Source organism: Podarcis erhardii (genome assembly GCF_964252035.2).
Source record: "Podarcis erhardii genome assembly, chromosome: 14".
In the NCBI taxonomy this organism is placed as follows: domain Eukaryota; kingdom Metazoa; phylum Chordata; class Lepidosauria; order Squamata; family Lacertidae; genus Podarcis; species Podarcis erhardii.
Genome location: NC_138503.1, coordinates 40648895 through 40672193, shown reverse-complemented (window position 1 = coordinate 40672193; position 23299 = coordinate 40648895). Strand labels below are relative to the sequence as shown.

The window sequence follows — 23299 nt, the reverse complement described above, 5'->3', positions numbered from 1 at the left end:
GGGGACGCCTCTGAAAAAAACCATGTTTACTTTGAATATGCAATTTACATGGATTATTTTCAGGCCCTCAGAACTCTCCTCAGCCCAGGCCACACTCCTCACAGGACCTATTATTATTTATTAAATTGGTATACCGCCCTATACCTGCAGGTCTCAGGGCAGTTTCAACATAAAATCACAATATAAAGACAGAAAATACATAATGAAAACAAAGACAACACAATACATTCCCCCCCTCCCCAACACATTTTAAAAGGACATTGAATGCCAGTCAGCCAAAGGCCTGGTTAAAGAGGGATGTTTTCGCCTAGTGCCTAAAAGCTGTATAATGAAGTCACACTCTAGAAAATTTTGCCTGTCTGGAATGTGTCCTTGAATTTGGATAATAATGCCTGTTGCTTGCCTGGCTGGCAGACAAAGGGGCTGAGAATGTGTAAAAACTAGCCTATGAAATTACATTAATTGCTCCACCCACTTTTACTTCTGGCCCTGCCCACCACTGGAATGTGGCCCCTGGAAGGTTAGTCAGAAGGGATTGTGGCCCTTAGCTTGGAAAAGGCTTTGCACCCCTGATTTTTTTAAAAAAGTGTAAGAGAGTGTGTGCATGCGTGTGTGTTTGTCCCTGCAGAAGCTTAGAGCCAAGATACTCTTCAGGGATTGTCCGGTTCCCAGTTCAAAGTGAGTAATATCACCCATGAGGCTAATTAATTGCTGATTGCAACTTGGCAACAACTGAAATGAAAACCTGAAATCCCACCTCTGATAAGTCCTTCCAGTGAAAGGTAAGGAACAAAGAAAACTAAATCAGCGCTGTCCGTTGGAGATTAAATATTCCTCTTCCAGCATTAATCATTCTAATGCTCTGCAATAAAATCTAAATGACTTCTTGAATTAAAAAGGTTGGCAGAGGGTTCGGTGTCCCCCCCCTGCCCCCGCTTTTCTTCCTAGCAATTAACAACCAACAGATTTGTTGGGAGTATTTACTAACAAACCATTTGTCATTGTTACTTTTTAACATATGGTTCGAATAGTCACATATTTCACCCAGTGGAGAGGCTGTATCTATGCCACAAAATGTATTTGTTTCCAATACTTTAATGGAAAAGTTTGTTGCTGTGAAGTACAAGAACATCAATGGGTTTCTTTAAAAGTAGCCAACAACAGGGGCAAATGAAGATTTTTATCATACGCTGCTTCCCAAAAAACATCTACTAGATATTTTGGAAAGTAATTTGTCATCTTTGCTGTGCTTTTAAATATCCCTTAAGATATTGTACCAAATTTTGCATGATGGTTCCTGAAATCAATGAGCAGGTTTTCATCGATGTTGGGATACAGCTGGAAGCCATTTTGAATCAAGGCGGTGGACTGAACCTTTTGCAACTGCACTGAGGGGTCTGTTTTCATATAATTCTGAAGCAATTATGTGTATGGGGCTCCTGGGGTGGCCCCTGATGTTTTTTCGCTGTATGCAAAATGGTCCAATGTCCCCCTGCAGATCTGGGCAACATCCTGGTCCCACTACTGCAACTGCATCTTCGTCTGCAGTGGCATTCACACTGCTCCCATGCATTTGCCCCTAACCTTGCAGCCTGAGTTATATTACCCCAGTTTTTCAGCACACCTATTTATTTTAGCACCAATTTCAAAAAAAAAAAAAATAAAAATCTGTCCCTTAAATAGCATAGGATAGAAAGCCAAGTGAGGGCGCTTTGCCAAAAATGAGCAGTAAAGTTTTGTTTTGTTTTGTTTTATGGCAACCCAGGTGATAAAGTGGAGAAACAGAGCAGTCACTATAAAACATACACATTTCTAAATGCCCCTGCTTTGCACTTTAAAAAAAAATTGAAACAAAAACAACAACATCCTGTGTGCTAATAATATTTTATTTTGTATACAGCTCCTGCAATTATTGCATTATGTTTCCCAGGTACAGTAAGAAGGAATTTAGTAGCCAACATGTTTCAAGGAGTCCTTTGGCTAAAATAACCAATATGGGTGGCAGTATGAAATTTCAAACATGTAACTTGCCTCCCCCATCCCCGGCAAAAAGAACAGAGCTGCACCCAAAACTAGTGAGACCATTAATGCTACCAGGAGCAAAGAGGTTAAAATACTTGGGCCGCAGGGATAATAAATTCTGCTTTATGTGCAGTACTTAGTAGTGCTGGGTATTAAATGGGTGATTCATTGTTACAGAAATACACAAGCATTTACTGGATGTGCCATTCAGACCAGCATACTGATTAATTGCTCAGAAACACTCTGCTGATAACACTGAGTGCATCCTCCCTGCTGAGGAACTGCTTTGCAGCAATTGCTTGGGAGCAGAATTGAAATGCCCTGCTGCTGGTGCCATACAGCATTTCACACAGTGCGCTATTAACTCAACTTACTAAAGCACCACGACTGCCCACAATGGGTGTACTCTACCTGCACTGTTGGAGGCAGTGCGCTTCTGAAAACCAGTTGCTGCTGGGAAGGTGCTGGTTATACTTGGATCCTGCTTGTGAGACATCTGTTTTGGTCCCTGTGAGGACAGGGTGGTGGACCATCTGTGGTCTTCTCCAACAGAGCTCTTCTTGGGTTCTTAACTACCAATGCTCTTCTCTATGCCATAACTCAGGCTTCCTCAAACTCTTCCCTCCAGATGTTTTTGGCCTACAACTCCCATGATCCCTAGCTAGCAGGACCAGTGGTCAGGGATGATGGGAAGTGGAGTCTCAAAACATCTGGAGGGCTGAGTTTGAGGAAGTCTGCCATAACTCCTCCTACCCCATCCAATGGAGGCTGCCACTCCACTCCACCCCACCAGTGCCCCTGAAACCATGCCACACCATTCTCTTCTGCAAGTGAACAGCAGCTTTGGGGGAGGGAGCTTCAACTTGTGGGAACATTCTCCCTTTGCCCAACCACTTTCTGCCCACAGATGGTTCCAGAACAGCACTCCTGAACCGATGAGTTCTTGAAATCTGACTGTTCTCGATCGCAACCCCTCAAGTTTGTTACTGCTTTCTTTGTAATTAATTTGAAGCACTTTCAGTTGTTGTTTTTTAAAGAGATAATTGATTCTGAATAATACATAAACTGATATGGCAGCCCTACCTATATATCACAGCACATCCTAAGATGCAATTAACTGTTTATGTATTCCAAAGGCAGAATCCCCATTAAAGACCCAGCCTATTATTCCCCAGAAGAGAGGCCAAGTGGCACATTAGCACAATTTAATATTAAATTAATGAGAAGATGAGCAGATTTAATTCATCCAAATTGCTCTTGTCCCAGCTAAGGTGAGCATCTTATGGCTTTGTGTGGAACAGTCATAATTCATGCTCTTATTTCTTCTTTTGACAGTGTTTGAGGAGCAATGATCACAAGAGTCAGAAGTGAATGGGAGGCATATCTCCATAACCCTTTGTTATTGCCTTTCTAATTTAACTCCATCGTTTGACAGGAATGCCAGCTAATGCAAAACCTGCCAGTCAAAATGAAGCAATGCGTTCCCAGTTCATTTCTGGGCCCAATTCAAGTTGCATTCACATATGTGTTCAAAGCCCTAAACAACTTAGGCTACATCTGCACCAGACATTTAAAGCAACATTTTTCAGTTACAACTTCTCCCAAAGCATCATGGGAACTGTAGTTTGCTAAGGGTGCTGAGAGATGTTAGGAGACCCCTATTCCCCTTGCATAACTACAATTCCCAGAGTAGTCTAAGAAACAAATCCTCTTTTCTGGGGAACTGTACGTAGCTCTGTGAAAGGAATAGGGGTCCCTCAACAACACCCTGAACTTATTACACTTCCCAGGGTTCTTTGCAGGAAGCCAAGACTGTTGGCTCCAGTCTATGACTGGTTGCTGGCTTGTTTCCAGGCCCAGTTCATGGTGTGCTCACACAGCCCTAAGTGAGTTGATAGCCAAATGACCACCTCTGCTCCTACAAATTTTGCTGGGTGTTAAGATAGGCAAGGAGGGTCCCTCTTGGTAGTTCCACAACCATCAGATCAAGCAATGGATCTGCCATAGACATTACACCCGGGACCATGTGGTACGCTATGGGAAAAATCTCAGGAAATCAGGCGGTGTGGGCAGACTTCAAAGCCTGCTCCAACTTCCCACAGCCCAAACATATCTACCACAGACTGCCATGTAGGAAGGGTTCTGGGAGAGAGAGAGAGGGGTGCAAAAGTCACTAAACAGCTTCCCTCAGCTGGGCTTTCCTCTGTTCGATCTCTGCACAACAGCATCTACCTACCAACTGCTCAGTGTGGAAAGGGTTTAGGTCACACCCACATCATAAACCTAAAGCATATGGCTTCCCTCAAAGAACCACGGGAAGTATAGTTTACCCCTTACAGAGCTACAGTTCCCAACACCCATAGGAAACTACAGTTCCCAGAATAACTTGGGTGAAATAATGTACTTCCAATGTATGGTGTGGATATACCCTTTGACGAATTGTTTTGTTTTCATATAGTTACTGTGATAATATAGTGATTCTACTAAGAAGTCTAAATATTACTTGAAACCCTGGAAGGATTTGTACAGTATCCTGAAACACAGAATAAACAACAACAATATATTTTTGGTGGCCCAGTGTCACTTGCAAAGGGATTGGCATGAGACCATCCAAGTTCAGCACTATTGAGAATGATAAGTAACATTCTCTCCTTTAAAAAATATGACACCGTACTGTCCTAAGATATGGTTAAACTGTATTAGCAAGAGAGATAAAATATGTAAGCTGATCTCAGGAAACTCTTTGTAAAAAAAGAGAAACCAGATTAGAGTAGATAAACATATAATAAGCTTTTCATATTTTTGAGCAGATTGATACTCTGCAAGAAAATAAAATGACAACACTGTCACTTTGGTGACAAAAAGACAGAGATCTCCGCCCCCCCCCCAGCTCACTTGATATATATGCATGAAGTGGTAAGCCTTCTCAAATCTGCCACTGTTTAACTGGAAGGTGCGAAATGGGCTTAATTTTGTGCCTGGCTTAGCTCTGGAATCTTATTTCAACTGCTTGTCTAAAATTGTAGAATAGGCGGATAATGTATGGTGCCCCTGAGCTGGGTCAGAGTACATTTTTAATGTCATCTCTGAGCAACCACAGCCTGTTCTCACATGGAATGGGCAGATAATGTGGGTTTTGGGAAGATGACATCACCTCCCCACTGTCAGGAGCTACTGGGATCTGTGGGTGTCTGCTCTGCGTGGTCAGCCACTGAATTGCAAATGCCAGCTTCTCAGTGAAGGACCTCCAGGCCCTGGATGGACTCAGGCTGCCCCCTGGGACAGGAAATTCAGGCTGCCCCCCAGGACAGGAAACAGTATAAGAGGACTTCCTGTCGCAGCAGAACCTTGTTTAAACAATGGCTCCCCGATCTGTTCCTGTATCTTTGTTTGTCCTTTGCTTCTGACTTACTCCTTGGTCCTAAATAATGGGTTGGTCTCTTGGTTTAAGGCCTCATCTCAAACTTCTACCCATGGCCCAGGCTTGACATCTAACTTTGCTCTTTTTAGGAATTAAGGCTGGGATAGACTGAGGTTAGTGGGGTAGTGCCCCATTCACTCTCATGAACCAGCCTCCACTGTGTGCACACAAATAATTTGAATGCCATCCTCAAACTCTGATCAAAGTGTTCTGTCATGAGAATGCTTGGCCCTGCACTACCCAATACACAGATCTGTACATCTTTCTTGGGAAAATTGCAGTTGAAAGTGCCGGTTTTATTGATCACACAAAGTGATCCAACTTTTACCTGGATTGCAAAAAAAGAAAAGAAAAGAAATGAAAATTATCACCACAATTTATTATTATTATTATACTGAGAGGCACAGAAAAGGCCACATTACCTTGCATTGTCTCTTCCATGGGACTTCAAGAAGTTCATGTCTCGGTATCTGGAAAGGAAGGCAACGAGCTGGTCGTTTGTCCTGTGAAATGATTGGGACAAAAAATTAAAACAGAGACTAATAGTTAGTCATACACACCAGGAACTTTACCACTGAAATGCAAGTTCAGATTTGCAGGCAGATGTTGCCTAGGCACTGATATCATGTGAGACATATTCCAGGAGAGCCTCTTTGCCTCTTTCTCTTCTTGAAACAAAAATTCAGTGTATTTGTATTTCCTGTATCAAATCTGAGGGATCCCTCCTCATAAAAGAAGATAAAATGTTACATTACTGAAAGACATCGCTGACTAAATTGTAGTTTGAAAATTCAATAGCAATTTATGCAAACAGATTTTCACTTCATATTGAAGATGCTTCTCCATTCAGATTATCTATTATTTCGTATTTAAAATGTAGTTCAGTTAACCATACATTTTTTTAAAAAAAAAAACCTGAATTACACCTGCCCACTCATTTCACCTAGCTCTGAACGGTCCTGACTCCAAAACTACAGCCTTGTGAAAAGCACAAGTACAAAACTGGCATCAAGTGTGAAGGGAGCACACCTGTAAAATTATTCAGCTCTAAGAAGGTTTTAAAATGAGCAGTCACTCGGGAAGAGTGTTGTGGTGCATTAAGACTGAAGGATTTATTATGGTATCTACAAAAGCTTATGCCAATAAACTTGCTAGTCTTTAAGGAGCCACCAAACACTTTTTGGGGAAGGGTTGCACTGTCGATCTGGAATTTTAAAACAAGAGAGAAAGGAACTTTTCGTGTGAAAAAGAAAAAGAAATAATGATATCTGGATCTGAGGAATGAATATGATGTTTGTTTATAGAAAGAAGCTTTGTTGGGTGTTATGTTAGATTGGACAAAGTGAATATTGTTTTTATATAGCAGGCAGATGAAGAACTGGAAGTTCTTTACTTTCTGAATCTTATTCCTCTATCTTTCTCTTTTAACCTATTCTATTCTATTCTATTCTATTCTATTCTATTCTATTTATTTATTTACTTATTTAATTGTTCTCTCTCCCTTTCTTTCTCCCCCCTTTTTGTGCTTTTATAGTATCTAGATAAAAGTCTTGGTTTGGATTTTTTTAAAAAGGAAAAGATATTAAACTCTATATTTTTTCCCTATAAATCTTAATAACATTTATTTAAAAAGATAGATAGAGACAGAGAGACATGCTCTGGAGAACCCTGAAGTTTGCAGAAATACAAAAAAACTCTATCCCTTTTAAAAAGGCAACTCACCTCCCAACAACTCATTGACGTTTGAGCATGCTCAGTAGTCACAGAATGTTGATGGTTAATTGGAAAAGAAAAAATGGAAAACTTGCAAAGGAAGAAACAGAATGTTTTTCTTACAGCCTTTCTCAACCTGTGGGTCCCCAGATGTTGTTGAACTACAACTCCCATCACCCCTAGCTAGCAAGGCCAGAGCTCAGGGATGATGGGAGTTGTAGTCCAACAACATCTGGGGACCCGCAGGTTGAGAAGTCTAACAAGACTACAGCATTCTGGAAGGAGGGAATGGTTAGCTAGCTTGAAACTCTTCCAGGAGGCAAGCTTCCACTACCAATTAAGAGCATAAGAAGAGCCTGATGTGTCAGGCCAGTGGCTCATTTAGTTCAGCATCCTGTTCTTGAGGTCCAACCAGATGCCTCTGGGAAACCCACAAGCAGGCCCTGAATGCAGCAGAATTTCCAGCAACTGGTATTCAAGAAGCATTATTGCCCCTGAACTTGTGGGATTTTGGGTTGCAGGTTCCACTTACACCCAGCTGGACATTAAAAAGGGAAAGAGGCACATTTGCAGCGGTTTATCCGCGAAAATGTGCTTTGAGTCACTCTATGCCTGTAGTCGGGAACACGGAACTTCTTTTTCAAATGCTGTGGCAATTCCTTTTGAATACGTTGCCTGTGGAGCAAAATGACTCGTACTCCAAGTTGCACAGGGAGCAAACCCAGCCAGGGAACTCTATCAACACAGTGATCCCCCTAAGTAGCCTGCATTTACAAACTCTCCAACCATCTCAAGGAACAGTTCATTATTGCCCTGATGAATAACGAACAAGTTAACCATTGACTAAGTCCAGACCAATTGGAGTATCTGTCTATCAATCAACCTAAATGGCTAGATTGCAGAAGCCTGAGACCTTCCTTTGATGCTCACTCAAGTGAGCTTTAAAAGTCTCCCGGGGTCAGAATCTGCATTTCAATTTAGCATTTGCAGGGGAAGAAACACACATTCTCTCTCCCTCTCTATCGTAAAGCCCTGCCGATTTTCACATTTGCTGCTTCACTGATTTGCCATCTTATGGGGGATGAATAGACATTTAGGGAATTTACTTAGCGATCTTTCCACATGAAAAGGCCTCAATGGCTGACATCTTAGGGTTCGTTTCTAGGCAAACACCGGCGTGCTCGGATGATCTTTTCAGAGATTATCTTTACTTTCCTACTTTAAGTTTACTCCAAGAATGAATTTAACAAGTTAACAAGTGCAATAATCATTTTTTAAAAAGAAAATGCTACGCTCTCTTGTTTCTTGCGATCTTTTCATTGAACTGTGTTTCAATGCCACAATCCTAAAACACAGCAGCTATGCAAAATTCTCAGCCGTTGCCTCTACTACCAGCATTCCCTTGATGAAGATCTAATTATATTTATTTATTATTGTTATCCGTTCAATGTATTAGTCACTTGCTACGTAAAAGAGTCTTTAACTGTGACTTTTAAAAGTTTGTACCCAACTTCTGCTCAAAGTAGACAGGCTCATTAATTTCTCTCCCCCATTTCACTCCCATATATATTTTTAAATACATTTACAAACCCTTTTCCACAACCCAAAGGCACATATGTAAACAATAATATTAAAGGTTCATACAGGAAGAGAGAAACTGAAAGTTTCATCAATATGGAGGAGAATATTAATGTATTATGGAATGCGGCAAGTACAGTTTGTTTTGTAGAACCTTTGTTCATAGGCTGGACAAATGACCACCAGTCTGCCATAAAAGTCTCTTCAGTTCCCTCCCTCTACCCACAGAAATCTATTGTATTAGTTTTTCATTAAATGCTATGTCCCAAATTATGTTATACCATTTTTGCACATCTGTTTAGATGTACTTCTTTCCAGATGTGCTTCTTTCCAGTTTCTTGCTATCCACTGAATATACCCAACAGGCTCATTGATGTCAACTGAAGTTTGTTATGCCCATTAATCTCAATGGGTATACTCCTGAGTAGGACTAGCTTTGAATATAACTCAGTTGAATATAACTCCTACTCAGTCCAGAGCCATTGAAATGAATGAACATGGTCCTCTGGACCAGTAATTGCGACAGGTCTAACCTGAGCAGGACTGAGTGGAATACAACCCATAAAGCGTAATACCAAAATATAAAAAGAACACTTACAACAACAAAAAAATCCCAAATCTATAGAATAGCCCCGGTGAAAAAAGCAGGAGAAGCTGGCTGCTTCCAGAATTTGGAAGTCCTTCCCTAGGGAAGCTAGACTAGCTCCCTCCTTGTTGGTCTTCTTCTGACAGGTGACTTCTTGTTCCAACAGGCTTTGGGGAATTGACTCTCAGAGCCTCCAAGTGTCTCTATTTTCCAGGGCCAATCCCAGCTTTACAGAAGCCATCCCAGTTCTGATTTGATCTCGGAATATCCCACTTTTCCTTAGGATGCCCTATGGCAACCCTAGTACATCCTAACTTTCCTCTGTAGGCACGCTACCAAGTCCCCTGCCCCAAACCATTAGGTAGGTTAGGTTGAGAAACATTGAGGCTACTTCCACTGTCTTAATGCCAGTTTCTGGGAATCACGTGTAGGGAGAGTGCTGTTGTGCTCAGTCCCGCTTGCCGACTTCCCACTGGGGAATCTAGTTGTTCGCTATGAGAAGTCTTCTGGCCCAATACAGCAGAGCTCTTCTTACGTTCTCAGATTATCCTCTACCAGGGCCAGGGCCTTCTCAGTGATGGCTCCAACCTGGTGGAATGCTCTGTCCCATGAGACCAGGGCCCTGTAGGATTTAACTTCATTCTGCAGTGCCTCTAAGGCAGAGCAATTCTGCCTGGCTTTCAATTTGACCTTAGCCTGATCTTTTATTTCCCTTCCTTCCCTCCCCCTCCCCTTTTTATGAAGATTACCTGCTCTGGGATCCCACAGCTAATTCTCCCCTGGTCTCCTCGCTGGCTGGCCCAAATAGGACTAATTTAGCCAGCTAGTCCTGGTGATCATCTAATGTTTATTGGATGGATTTCCCCCCTAAATTGATTTTTGAATTCTGAATTTATTGTTATTCACGTTTTATACTGTATTTTATGCTGCTTTTTTGTTGCATCAATTAAGTGTTTTAAATTTGTTGTTAGCCACCCTGAGCACAGTTTTCTGAACCGGGAAGGACGGGGTATAAATAAATAAAATATTATTATTTTATTATTATGCTATAAACAGGAGGTGGTGGTTCCCCCGTATGAGCAACTTGAGCACAGCAGCACTCTCTCTGTCTCCGACTACCAGCAGCTGCTATTCTGAGACATAATACCTTTGGCAGTGGAGGCAGATCATAGCCATTGTGGTCAGCAGCCATTGATATCGGGCTGCGCTTGCTCGTAAAAAGGTGTACCAGTCTTTTACTACTCCAAGGAACCCACTTTGAAAACCTTGGGGGCTCTTTTTCTAAACGTATCATTCCTCAGATGGCCAAGTTTAAACTGAGAAAAGTTTTTGAAGACTACATTAAAAACAAAGCAAAAACCAAACATCAGATTAGGTTACATGACAACCCAGGGAGGACTAGGAGAGAATGTGGCAAGGGTAAGAGAAGAAAATGAGTTTAAAATTAAAACTATCTCCTGGACTTCAGCCCAAAAAATGCTGTGATATGTAAATGCTCTATTGGAAAGAAAGGAAAACAGAGGCTCAGTCACAGATGAAAATCCTCTATTGGGGGTTTCTTCATCTAACTAGGGGTATTAGTTTTATTCAAGCTGAGAGTTCATAAAGACCTTCAATGTCTCATTATCCTTAGAAAGCAGAACTTCATTTGCTTGGAATGTTTTATGATTATATCCTAAGGAACCTTGAAATGTCTTTGGTTAATGGGGTGGGGGCAATCCCGCCTCCTAGTGCCAAGTAAGTATTTCTTAATAGGCCCAGAACCTTTTCTAAACTGAATATCGCTAATAATAATGGCTTAAAACGCAAGCTCATGCACACGCTTTTTTTACTTAGATGCTGAACTACAGCTCCCATCATCCCTGGTGGACACAGTCTGTCCCATGGAGATTGCTTCCATGGCCGGTTGACAGCAGCATCTAGATATATGGTGTCACCAATGCACCACAGTCCTGCTGGGACAAGAAAAACTACAAGAAAAAAGATTCCACCTAAACATTAGGAAGAACTTCCTGACAGTAAGAGCTGTTCGACAGTGGAATTTGCTGCCAAGGAGTGTGGTGGAGTCTCCTTCTTTGGAGGTCTTTAAGCAGAGGCTTGACAACCATATGTCAGGAGTGCTCTGATGGTGTTTCCTGCTTGGCAGGGGGTTGGACTCGATGGCCCTTGTGGTCTCTTCCAACTCTATGATTCTATGGTTCTATGGATCAAATCCAAAATCTTATATAAAGGCCAAAGTCCAGTTTCCCACAGTGGCTGTTGGCTTATCTTTGTGCTATGTGAAGGATGGCTTCCTTTTACCTGTCCAGAAACTTCTACCTTTCAGCTATTTTGGATGACCCCAGTGAACATCAAGGACATTTATGGTGGCATTTTAATAGCAGCTCCTCCTCAATTCACCTCCAACTTTTGCAGGAGCAACTTGATCACTCTGAGCTCTCCAAGGTGCTGGACCCACCATAAACTGCTGCCTGGAGGGTACCATCTATGGATTGGGAACTGTTCCAATTCCCAACAGCTTAGTTAACTAAGACCCCATTTGCGCTACACATTTAAACCACTCTTAGACCGCTTTAAACAGTCATGGCTTCCCCAAAAGAATTCTGGGAGCTGTGGTTTGTTAAGGAGGAGACCCCTATTCCCCTCTTATAACTCCAGTTTCTAGAACAGTATAACAGTAAATCTATTCTCCCCGTGAAATCTGTACAGGGAATAGGAGTCTCCAAACAACTCTCAGCACCCTTAACACACTACAGCTCTCAGGATTCCTTGGGGGAAAGCCATGACTGCTTCAAGTGCTATGATACTGCTTTAAACGTATGGTGCGGATGTGGCCTGGAGCTGGCTTCAGTTTTAAGTCCCTGCCCCTCAATCACCTGCAGAGTGTCATTTCCCTCTTGAAATCATTGGCTTCCACACTTCACTTATTGGTGGTGGTGGGCAGCATCACTTATGGGAGGTAGTTGCAAACTGCCTGCCGTTTCAGTTGCCCTCCATGCCAACATCTCTTGGGTGACTAACAGGAAATGTGAAATGCTGGGCTGCTTCTGAGACCCTGACACTGCTGCCAGAGAAGTCAGGCCTGTGATCAGAGGACTGGGCCTCATCTGTGTGCCCTCTTGGGGTGCTTGGACCCTGGATGCTGCTCTAGTGATGCCAACCCTGGTTTTGTTTTGTTTTTTAATGGATGACACGATGCCTCATTCCCCATATCCCAGCTTTTCATGAGTTTGAAGTGCAGTAAGAGGCAGCCCATCCTAATTTTGGGAGTGAATTTTGGCTGCAAGCCAGGATTTGCAACCCCAACATCTGTAGAACAAAGATAAGGATTTGGGAAACCCTCTCTTGGTGTGGTTTTGTGTTTTTTTTAACCGGCATGGCAATCATATAGCAAAATATATTTCTCCTTGCTTTCACAGCAGGAAAGAAGCATTACCCTGGTGCAAAGCTGCAACGCAGGCAGGTAAAATGGCATCAGAATCGTTTCTGTGTGTTCCTGCAAGAAGGAGGGGCTGGGATCTTCTGAGCGCACTCGGTTGGGAAAGTGATCATGGGACTGGGCGAAGCGTTGGCTGGGTGGGGAGTGCTGATAGCGACAGCCCAAGATTTTGCTCTGGCTCTTCAGTGATGGAAAGGAAAATATGCGGTGTGTATTCTGGATAAACTCGAAGTCCCAGTGGCTATTCAAAGCTTATCAGGGTTTCACCAGAGTGTTTGGCATCTTTTTAAACAGGGCAGTGAAATCTTACGATGAATGAAAACACGCTGCTTTGTGGCTGGATGTACACATCACTCTGGCATGTGGTGCTTGCTAAGGGACTGTGCGCGGAAGGGTATTGTGCGTGGAAGTCTCACCCAGCGCTACCGGGAGATGCTGGGGATAGAATCTGGAACCTTGGGTATGGAAGGAAGATGCTCTGCCACTGAGCTACAGCCCTTCCCTGTGTGGCTGGTATGGATGAGGCATCCTGAAGGTCAGAAGCACTGAATGAATGCTCAGAAATGAACACCACCTGTTCTGTCTGGATTGCGGTATTAATAATGGTCATGGCCTGGCTAGCCTTTCCCAATTCCAAAATGAAATGGAAGAGCTGTGGACACAGGTGAGGCACCACCAATGGCCTGGCCTGCCTGTGAAAGGATTTTCATTTAATTTTCCCCCTCTCTCATATCAACATGGTGGGATGTGCTTTGCAATTCTTTGGACTAGCTTCCTAACCTCGATACTTCCCCCTTTCCTTCATTGCTTCCTCTTCATTTCACTGACGGGAAGAAAATGTTTGCTTTAACAACAAAGGCTGGGTTTTGCCTGGGTTTCCACAGATTGTTCAGTTGATACTTTTTTGGGTGGCAGTGGGTGGAGGGAAAACTTTGCTTCAATGAGATTCATTCCTGTTCTTGTGGGCCTGCAGAGAAAGTGGGCCCCCTTTTAATGCAGAGAGTCCCAGGTAGGGATGGAAGGATCTGTCCATTTTGGTTCTCTCATTTTTCATTTTAAAAAAATTATTATTTATTAAATATGTATACAGTCGTACCTTGGAAGACAAACAGAATCCGTCCCGGGAGTCCATTCGACTTCCAAAAATTTCGGAAACCAAAGCGCAGCTTCTGATTGGCTGCAGGAAGCTCCTGCAGCTAATTGGAAGCTGCGGAAGTGCCGTTGGATGTTTGGGTTCCAAAGAATGTCCGCAAACTGGAACACTCACTTCTGGGTTTGCGGCGTTCGGGATTCAAAACGTCCAAGTACCAAGGTGTTTGGGATCCAAGGTACAACTGTACTCCCCTAATCCTACAGGTCTCAGGGCAGTTCACAACATAAAGTCACAATATAAAAACACAAAATACATAACAAAAACAACCCAATAATCCCCCCTCCCGAATCTTAAATTCAGCTGTCCACATTTTGCAGCCATTTATACTTTCTTTTCTTTTCTAAAGAATCCTCATGGAAGTTCATCAGCATTTTAGTGCAAATAATCACATTTTCAATATGCAGTTTTGACTAATGCACACATTTCTACAAGCAAGATGCATTCTGTGGGGGGGGGGGCAGTTCTCAAGAAAAAACATGTACATGGATGGAGAAGTTGAGATTGGTGTAAGACTGCCCCAACAACCACAGTGGAGGCATTGGAAATGAATGGTTCTGTCTGATCTGAGTTGACAAGCATAGATGCCATGGTGAACTCCTGTTTGAGGTTGAGAAAAGCACTTTGAGCTGCAGGGGCCCAGTCGAAGATGGACTGACTTCACAACAAATCTGTCAATGAAATGAATATTGTGGCAAATTTGAGGATAAAGCACCAGTAATAATCTGTGAAGCCAGGTAAATGTTGGGCACCTTCACAATTCTTGGTGTGGACAGCCTGAACTTTTTGGGGATCAATTTTAATGACTTGGGGGTGGTAACAACCCCTCAAATTCAACTTGGGTCAGGCCAAAAGCACACTTCTCCAGCTTTGTGTAAAGTCTGTTTTCTCTGGGGTGTTGATGGACAAATGTACAGGCTGAACATGGAATTCTAGGATGTCATCAAGTGAGAGAGTGTTAAATTAGTGTTGTCTAACTCATGTATGCCCAGTAAGCTTCGTGGATGAGTGGGGACTGAACCCAGATTGCCTCGTCCTAGGCTGATCCACCAACAGCTACCTGATGTTCCTTCTTTAAGGTGGTAGGTGAAAATCCATATATCAGCTTGCTAGGAGGTTAGTGAGGGGAGCAGACCAGTTAGAATAGAATTGTAGAGTGAGAAGGGACTCCAAGGGTAATCTAATCCAACTTCCTGCAATGGAGCCATCACAGCTAAACACTCCCTGACCGATGGCCATTCAACCTGTTTAAAAACCTCCAATGAAGGAAGAGTCCATCACCTTCCAAAGTACTCTATTCCACTGCTGAACAGCTCTTACCATCAGAAAGATCTTCCTAACGTTTAGTCGGAATCTCATTTCTTGTCATTTGAATTCACTGGTTTGGGTCCTACCCTCTGGAGCAGCAGAAAACAAGCTTGCTCCATCATCCAGATATCATTTCAGGTATTTGATGGCCATCATTTCACCTCTCAGTCTTCTCTTCTAGAGGCTAAATGTACCAAACTCTCTCAATTGTTCCTCATAAGGCTTGGTTTCCAGACCCTTGACCATCTTGGTCACCCTCCTTTGCACATGTTCCAGCTTGTCCATATCCTTCATAAACTGTGCTGCCCAGGACAAAGGACTCCAGGTGGGGTCTGACCAAGGCAGAATAGAGCAGATTCTCATTGGCTTTGTGCCTGCAGCCTAACTCAGTAAAGCACATTCAGTCACTGAATACTGCAAACAAGGAAGCACAGCATTTGAAATGTGCATCTCTAGCCAACTGGATTCATTTCCCATTGCCATTACATTTTTTATTTTATTTTATGACAGCTAGGTTAACTAGGGAACTTTCCCCGCAAGGCATCCAATCATTTCTGCATTTTATAAAATAACTTTTCTCCCCTTCAAGGTTTTGCAAAGCTAGTGTGAAAGCTGAACAGCAGCGCTTCAATGTAAATTACAGCTTTGCTTATCACATTTAGCAAACAACTCAAGTCAACAGAGTGGTGTCAGGCAATCTGTCCACTGTGGTTTCACTGAGACAATAAACACTCATCGTTTAGTCTTGCTTTTTTCTTGTTATCAGGAGGATTAGTCAATACAGCTATTAGACACAATGGTCTTAAATTCTGGACAGAAAGTTCTGAAAAGAAAAGTTTGAACCAATGTTTTTTGAGAGGTGGGTTATCAATGCCCTTTTTGGGGGGGAGGGTCAACATCATGCTTTTGTGGGGATTCTCCTTTGGCAGACATTTTAATTACTCCTGGTGTTCAGAGAAGAGTGCCTTTGTAGTCAAAATATGACTTATCCTTGCACAATGGCCAAATAATGTTGACTGATTACTGGGGTGATGCAGGACATTTAGGCTGTGCAATTTAAAACAATTGCTCCACCCAGTTTTGGATCTGGCCCCACTCACCACTGGCAAGTGGCCCTTGAAGGGTAGCCTAGAAGAGAATGTGGCCCTCAGTCTGAAAAAGGTTCCCCATCTCTTTTTTGAGCAACATGGTCTTCCTGAGTTCAGGTGTGCTCCTGCATCTGTTATTCTATGGTCCTGCCTCTGTGGACCATCAATCCTGACTCACTTGTCCTTTGGCTCTGGCTGCCAGCTTGCCCTACAGCTGTCGGTTCCCAACTAGGGTGAGTGAATCTGCCCATTTTGGTTTCCCATTGTTTCTCAGTCTTAAGTTCTTCACATCAGTTTGCTTTTGTAAAAAAAAAAAAAAGCACACCCCCAACTCTTAAAAATTCATCAGCATTTTAGCGCGAACCTCTCCTAATATACACATTATTGCAAAACAACTTTCTCCCATGCAATTCATTTGTGTGTGTGTGTGTGTGTTATTTTCATTAATAGATGCATTTTTATGCATGCTTTACTCCAGCATATGCATTCTGGTAAACATTTATTTGGCACTGCAAAATTCAGAGAAGTGCAGATTGCGAAGGCTGGCTGTGTTTCTTTTCTCCTATTTGTTCCAGAAAGTGCAAATTCAGTTGGCTCACCTTTAAATGCAAACTGAATAGGATTTTCCCTCCACCCCTATTCCCAGCTCACCCCAGACTGCTGCCCACAGCCCAACCGTGACACTGTGAAAGAAGTGGCTTTTCTCGAAGCTGCCAGATTTAATGTCTCCCGCCTCCCGCCTCCCCACCCTCCTCCCTTTGAGGGTAGGCAGGAACAGAAAGGACAAACCAACCTCCTTGATTCCGACCTTAGGGCACCTCTGGGTACAGTTTAAAAACAAACAAGAAGAACATTCCTTCTTACCGGGAAATTCATTACCCAGAACAGAGAGAAGCCTGTACTCTGGATAAGAGCTAAGAAGCAAATGCATCTTATGACAGTACGAAACAACTCCCCTGACTTGCATATTATTTGGTTTGACCTTTCCTTAAAGACCAGCCATCAGCTTGTTCGCAGTTAAAGAGTCTATCAAGCCCATCTGGAGTACATAAAGGGGTTTTCTAAACAACCTCACCTAGCATTCTATTATTATTATTATTATTATGGATCTGCAATGCAGGGAGTTTGCAATTACAGCACCCCGTCAGTATCTGTTTAAATATCTTCATCAAAGAACAGCACCCAACCTGCCAAGGCAGAATTGTTCCACTTTTGATTAGCTCTTATTTTTAGGAACATAGACCAATGCTCCATAAAGCTCGGTATTTTCTACATTGACTGGTAAGGGCTCTCCAGAGTATCAGAGAGGGAATCTCTCCTAAGCCCTACTGGACCTGGGGCCCTTTGCATGCAAAACAGATGCAAAGCTATGGGTCCTTTATAAGACATTTTGGCTTTGTCCCAGGTGGTGACCTCAACTGCAGGACAGAATTCTAGCTCAAGTGGGAACTTGCACTAGGTGGAGAGTCAGGGGACATCCGGCCACATACTACCAGCCCTGTTCCAGAACCAGGTCAAGGAAAGTTTGGTCAAAGAAAGGTCAAGTGCTAGCAAGGTAATGTCCGACAAAGTAGAGGGTAAAAGCAAGGTCAAGCAAAGCGGAGGTCAAACTCCACCTTCCCCCACTAAACACACCCAGAGTGGTTCAATAGTTAAACCTTCTTCCCAGGGAGTTCTAGGAAACGTGAAGGGGAAACAGGGGGTCTTCAAACAACTCTCACCACCCTTAATGAACTATGGCTCCAAGAATTCTCTGGGGGAAGCCATAATAGTTTAAAGTGGCATCACACTGCTTTAAATGTATAGTGCAGATTTGGCCTTAGTGAGTGGAACATTGAGAGATCGTCTGCTGCAGGCTCTGAGGAAGGGGCTGGCAATCTTTTTGGGCACCAGGGAAGGCTTCTGGAAGCATCTCTGTGCCCACGGGTGCCAGGTTGGCAGCCCTTGTATAAGCAAGCTGGATGCTATTTCATGCACTTGGTGTTTTTGATGAATTGGCTCCTGGTTATACCATTTATTAATACCTGTCTGCACTGAAAAGTTACATCTTTTCTTATTCTAGTTTTCTATATTTCAGCACAAAAATATACAAATTTATTTTCATTTTAATGATCATTGCCCATTCTATAATGAATTTTAAATGTTACAATGTTGTTATTATCCAAATGATTTTAAAAGAAAATTGGATTGTCAAGTTATGTTTTGAAATGAGTTGCTATTAGACTGCTTATTACTGTAATGATGCATTGAGATGTATTTTTTTTGCTATCGTGTTGTAAGCCACTTTGGACATACCTGGGTAGAAAAGCATCATACATATTGAAATAACAATGCTGATACTTTAAGCTGGCCATGCCTGAACTACTGCCTTGCTTCTTGGAAGGTTGTTGAAACTATTTGGCTGTCCACTGCTGGAAACACATCACTGGGTTAGAAGAACCCTAAGTCAGATCCAGCCAAGGCAATTCTTATAACAAGGAAACCATAACTAGTTCCAAAAGGAGTGAATCACTGTACCTGATTGGGTAGTCCGCAGCACTTAGGTTAATGAAGAAATCCCACCGCCAGTCCTTCATTTCCATTAAATCCTGCATACTCTGCAAGTAGGTCGTCAAAAGGCTTGCTCCTCCCCAGATCGTTGCCATGCGCCAAGAAGTAACTTTCACATTTGGATACTGGTTCGCAAACTGGAGCACTTGCCGGTACAGGTAATTGGAGCGCTTTAAGGCAACAGGATGGGGTGGGGGAGCAAGAAGGAGGAGAAAATTTAATGAAAAGGCTTCTGACACATTTGCACATGCATAAACCATACAGCCATGTTCCCCATCATTATCTTCCTCCAATGTTCCTTAAGTGCAGATGGAACGGGAAGAGGCACCGAGAGAGGCTCGGTGGAAATATTCTCCATTTCGTGTGGCAAAGCATTTACTGACCCATTGCAAAGAAAAAACCCTATAGAATGCCAGATGTGCTTGCTTACAAGTTAAGTCCTCTTCCAAGGCAAGTGTGTATCGGGTTGTAGCCTGAGACAGACTTCATTTTGGGAAGCTCCAACTATTTACAGTATTCAGTTTTGCTTTTGTGAATGACGGGCGTCCAAGGCAATTGTCAATTCATCTTAGAATGGAGGCACAGGGAATCCGGGGGCCTTCCATATATTTTTGGGAGTCCAGCTCTCCATCACCCCTGACCAATGGTCCCCGTTTGTATCTGGACGTTAGAAATATTGCTTCAGAACATGAGGAGAAATAGGGGAATTTAAGGTATTGGAGTGGGATGTAGAGTCTATAAATTAAGGGCATTTGCTGATGATGTGGCGTCAACATTGGAACAACCATTAGAGAATGTCCCCAAAGTGCTAGAAGAAATTAAAAGGTTTGGAGAAGTGGCAGGTTTTAAAATAAATTCAGACACAACCAAAATGTTGGTTAAAAACATGGATGAGCAGTTGAAAAAACGTTTCAGAAAGGTTGTCTGGTTTAAAAATAGGTAAAAAAGTCAAATATTTGGGAATTCGGCTGACAGCAAGGAACCTCAACTTATCTGTAAACAATTATATTAAATTGGGGAAAGAGGTTAAGAAAGACTTGGAGACCTGGGGAAGGATGAAACTTCCCCTGCTAGGTAGAATTTCAGTTGTTAAAATGAATGTACTTCTTAGGATGCTGATTTTATTCCAATCAATTCTGATGGTAAATAATGCAAGTTGCTTCAAATAATGGACCCCCCCCCCAAAATTTATCTGGCAGGGGGGAAAGCCAAGCATTAAATATAAAATTTCAGTAGATACAAAAGGAAGTGGAGGCTTTGCCCTGCCAGACTTGCAATTGTACTATGAGGCAGCTTGTTTGTGTTGTAAGGTGATGTAAGGTGTCTATGACAAAAATGTCTCTCACCAAATGAACCGTGAAAAGGACGACGAACTGAAAGTGGAGAAAACAGATGCAGCATTCCCTGTTTGTAACACAAAAAACCCCCCAATAAAAACTATTGTTAAAAATAAAAATGAAGGCACCAGGTGAGGCTCCCTGGGGAGAGCATTCCAAAGGTGGGGAGCCACCACAGAAGAGGCCTGTTCTGGTGTGGTCACCCTCCAGACCTCTCGTGGAGGAGGCTCTAACTCAGCGGTAGAGCACCTGCTTTGCACACAGTAGTCCTAGGTTCAATCCTCAGCATCTCCCAAATATGGCAGGAAGAGTACCCTGCCTGAAATTCTGAAGAGCCACAGCCAATCAGTGCAGACAATATAGAGCTGGATGGACCGCTGGGCTGACTCAGTAGAAGGCAGCTTCTTCTGTTTTTGGTAAACCATGGTTTGCTTCTCCTTGTGGCTCACTGTTATGTGAAAATGGGGACCCTGAATGTTACCTACAGGAGTTTGCTGAAAGGCAACTAATTAATAATAGTAGGAATAATAATAATAATAATAATAATAATAATAATAATTTGAAGTTCACACATTTCTTGGAATAGTTTCAATTAAACTGTTTTACAGAGAGAGAGAATTCTGAGTGGGAGTTTGTACAGAAAATAGTATTCTAACGAAAGCAACAATTGCTGTGCAATTCCAGGCATGTCACCTCAGTCAGAAGTAAGCCCCACTGAGTTCAACCAGACTCACTCTCAGGTAAAGGTAAAGGTAAAGGTAAAGGTAAAGGTAAAGGTAAAGGTAAAGGTAAAGGTAAAGGTAAAGGGACCCCTGACCATTAGGTCCAGTCATGGCTGACTCTGGGTTGCGGCGCTCATCTCGCTTTACTGGCCGAGGGAGCCGACGTACAGCTTCCGGGTCATGTAGCCAGCATGACTAAGCTGCTTCTGGTGAACCAAAGCAGCACACGGAAATGCTGTTTACCTTCCCGCAGGAGCGGTACCTATTTATCTACTTGCACTTTGATGTGTTTTCGAAGTGCTAGGTTGGCAGGAGCAGGGACCGAGCAACGGGAGCTCACCCCGTCGCGGGGATTCGAACCGCCGACTTCTGATCAGCAAGTCCTAAGCTTTGTGGTTTAACCCACAGCGCCACCCTCCCTCTCATTCAACTGGGAGCAAGCCCCAATGAACTCAATGGGGCTTACTTCTGAGTAGATGTGCAAAGGATGCACCACCTTATTTATTTATTTATTTATTTATTTATTTATTTATTTATTTATTTCACCTTCTTCTCCAAGTCTTATCACAGACCAAATCCATTTGTTCATTGTACACTAATGTGGAAGCATCAAGAAGAACACGCCCCCTTTTAATTCTCTTCCATCTGGTCTGGGGAGAACTGAAGCTCTTTTCAATTATCTGAGCCTTTAATGGCAGGGGTGGTGGTGAATCTCCAGATGTTCCTGGACTCCAACTCCCATCTACCCCATCCAGCATGGTTGATGGTGAGGGTTGATGGAAGTTGTAGTCCGAGATGTGTAGGGCCTCAAGTTCCCCATGCCTGCTGGAACGGCTCATCAGTTAGCATTGTACACATACTACAGGTAGAAATGGACCTGGGATACATAAAAAGGGATGGATGGACACAGTGAAGAGGAGGAAAGGCTGAAGATACACATACATAAACCATGATGTATGGGGGAAACACACACCATAAGTGACATTAAAGATGGAGATTAAAGATGACGAAGGAAAAGGAGGGAGATGGGCAAAAGCAATGGAGAGGGGCAGATTGACAGGTGGCGAGACAGGCAATTTATAACCAGTGATATATTACCTTGTCAACATGAATGTAATAAAAATGGTCTTTATGGTAAATAGCCTTAAACATGCGCGTCAGCTGCCGGGAAGCTCTGCCATGAACAACCAAGACAAATGCGATCCTGACTGGGTTTGCTGGCATGTATTCTACGGAGTCCTCATCCCACTGTACATTGTGGTTGGCTTTGCCTGTTTGGAAACAAAACAGAGTCAGGGCATCTGCAGAGTGCTGTACCAGGGCGGGTGGGCTGAGGGGACGAGTTCGGATCACATTTCAGCAGGCGGAGCTCCCCCCTCCCTTCCGGCTAAGCAATCATCAATGAGAGACATGGCCTTGGGAGGGAAGACGCTGGCCTCACTTTCCCCAGAGCAGCAGCACTGACTATTGGCTATGTTGGCAGGAGGGCTGGTTGCAAAGGGCCTTGTCATTGAATGCAGCTTGGGTCCAGGATATGTTGAGGACCATTTGATGTCTTCTATCCCTGCCTGAGGTCTTTGGGAGTCATTGTTTGTGGCACCCATTCTTTGGCCTTTATCCACCACACACTTATCTTTGCAGGGTGTGTGGAATTCCCTCAAGGCTGAGATCAGAAACTCCCTCCCTGCTGAACTTCCCCATGCTTTGAACTTATTTCAGCAGGCATTTAAAGTAAGTTTTCCCCAGTCATTGCTACTGCTTTTCTGCTGTGGTGTCCCTCCTGCATCCTCTGTTGTGTTTGGCTTAGAAACTGTGGCATTCAGCATTACAGTCATACCTCGGGTTGAATGTGCTTCAGGTTGAGCACTTTTGGGCTGCGATCCGTGGCAACCCGGAAGTAATGGAGTGTGTTACTTCCGGGTTTCGCTGCTTGCGCATGCGCAGACTCTCAAAATGACATCATTTGCATGTGTGGACGCAGCAAAACGCAACGTGCAGACGCGCCGTCTGGAACGGATCGCGTTCGCATCCCGAGGTACCACTGTATATACATTTATTAAAATAAGGAAAAACAGGAGCTGGAATCCAACAGCAGAGGCATCTGGCTGGAACGTGTGCAGACCAAGGGCCTGGAAAACAAGCCTTATGAGGAATGGTTGAGGCAGCGGGTATGTTCAGCCTGGATTGGAGGAGACTGTGAGGAGTCACAAGAGGCACATTTAAATATCTAAAGATGTGTCACATGGAGGACTGAGCAAGCTTTCTTTCTTCTGATCTGGAGGGTGGGACTCGAATCGATGGATTCAAGTTACAAGAAAGGAGATTCCGATTATACATCAGGAAGAATTTTGAACACTGCTAGGAAGGCTCTTACCTCTCCTCTCA

General features: G+C 43.2%; 1 protein-coding gene across 1 annotated transcript in view; it reads right to left on the bottom strand.

Moving 5' to 3' along the window:
* The window catches only part of XYLT1 (xylosyltransferase 1), a 158210-nt gene that overhangs the window by 20950 nt on the left and 113961 nt on the right, over nt 1–23299 (bottom strand). The window contains exons 4-6 of the mRNA XM_081839707.1: nt 22013–22185; nt 18823–19025; nt 5866–5946 (exon numbers count right to left, since the gene is read on the bottom strand). Coding sequence (XP_081695833.1) covers nt 5866–5946; nt 18823–19025; nt 22013–22185 — 457 coding nt within the window. The remainder of the gene's footprint in view (nt 1–5865; nt 5947–18822; nt 19026–22012; nt 22186–23299) is intronic.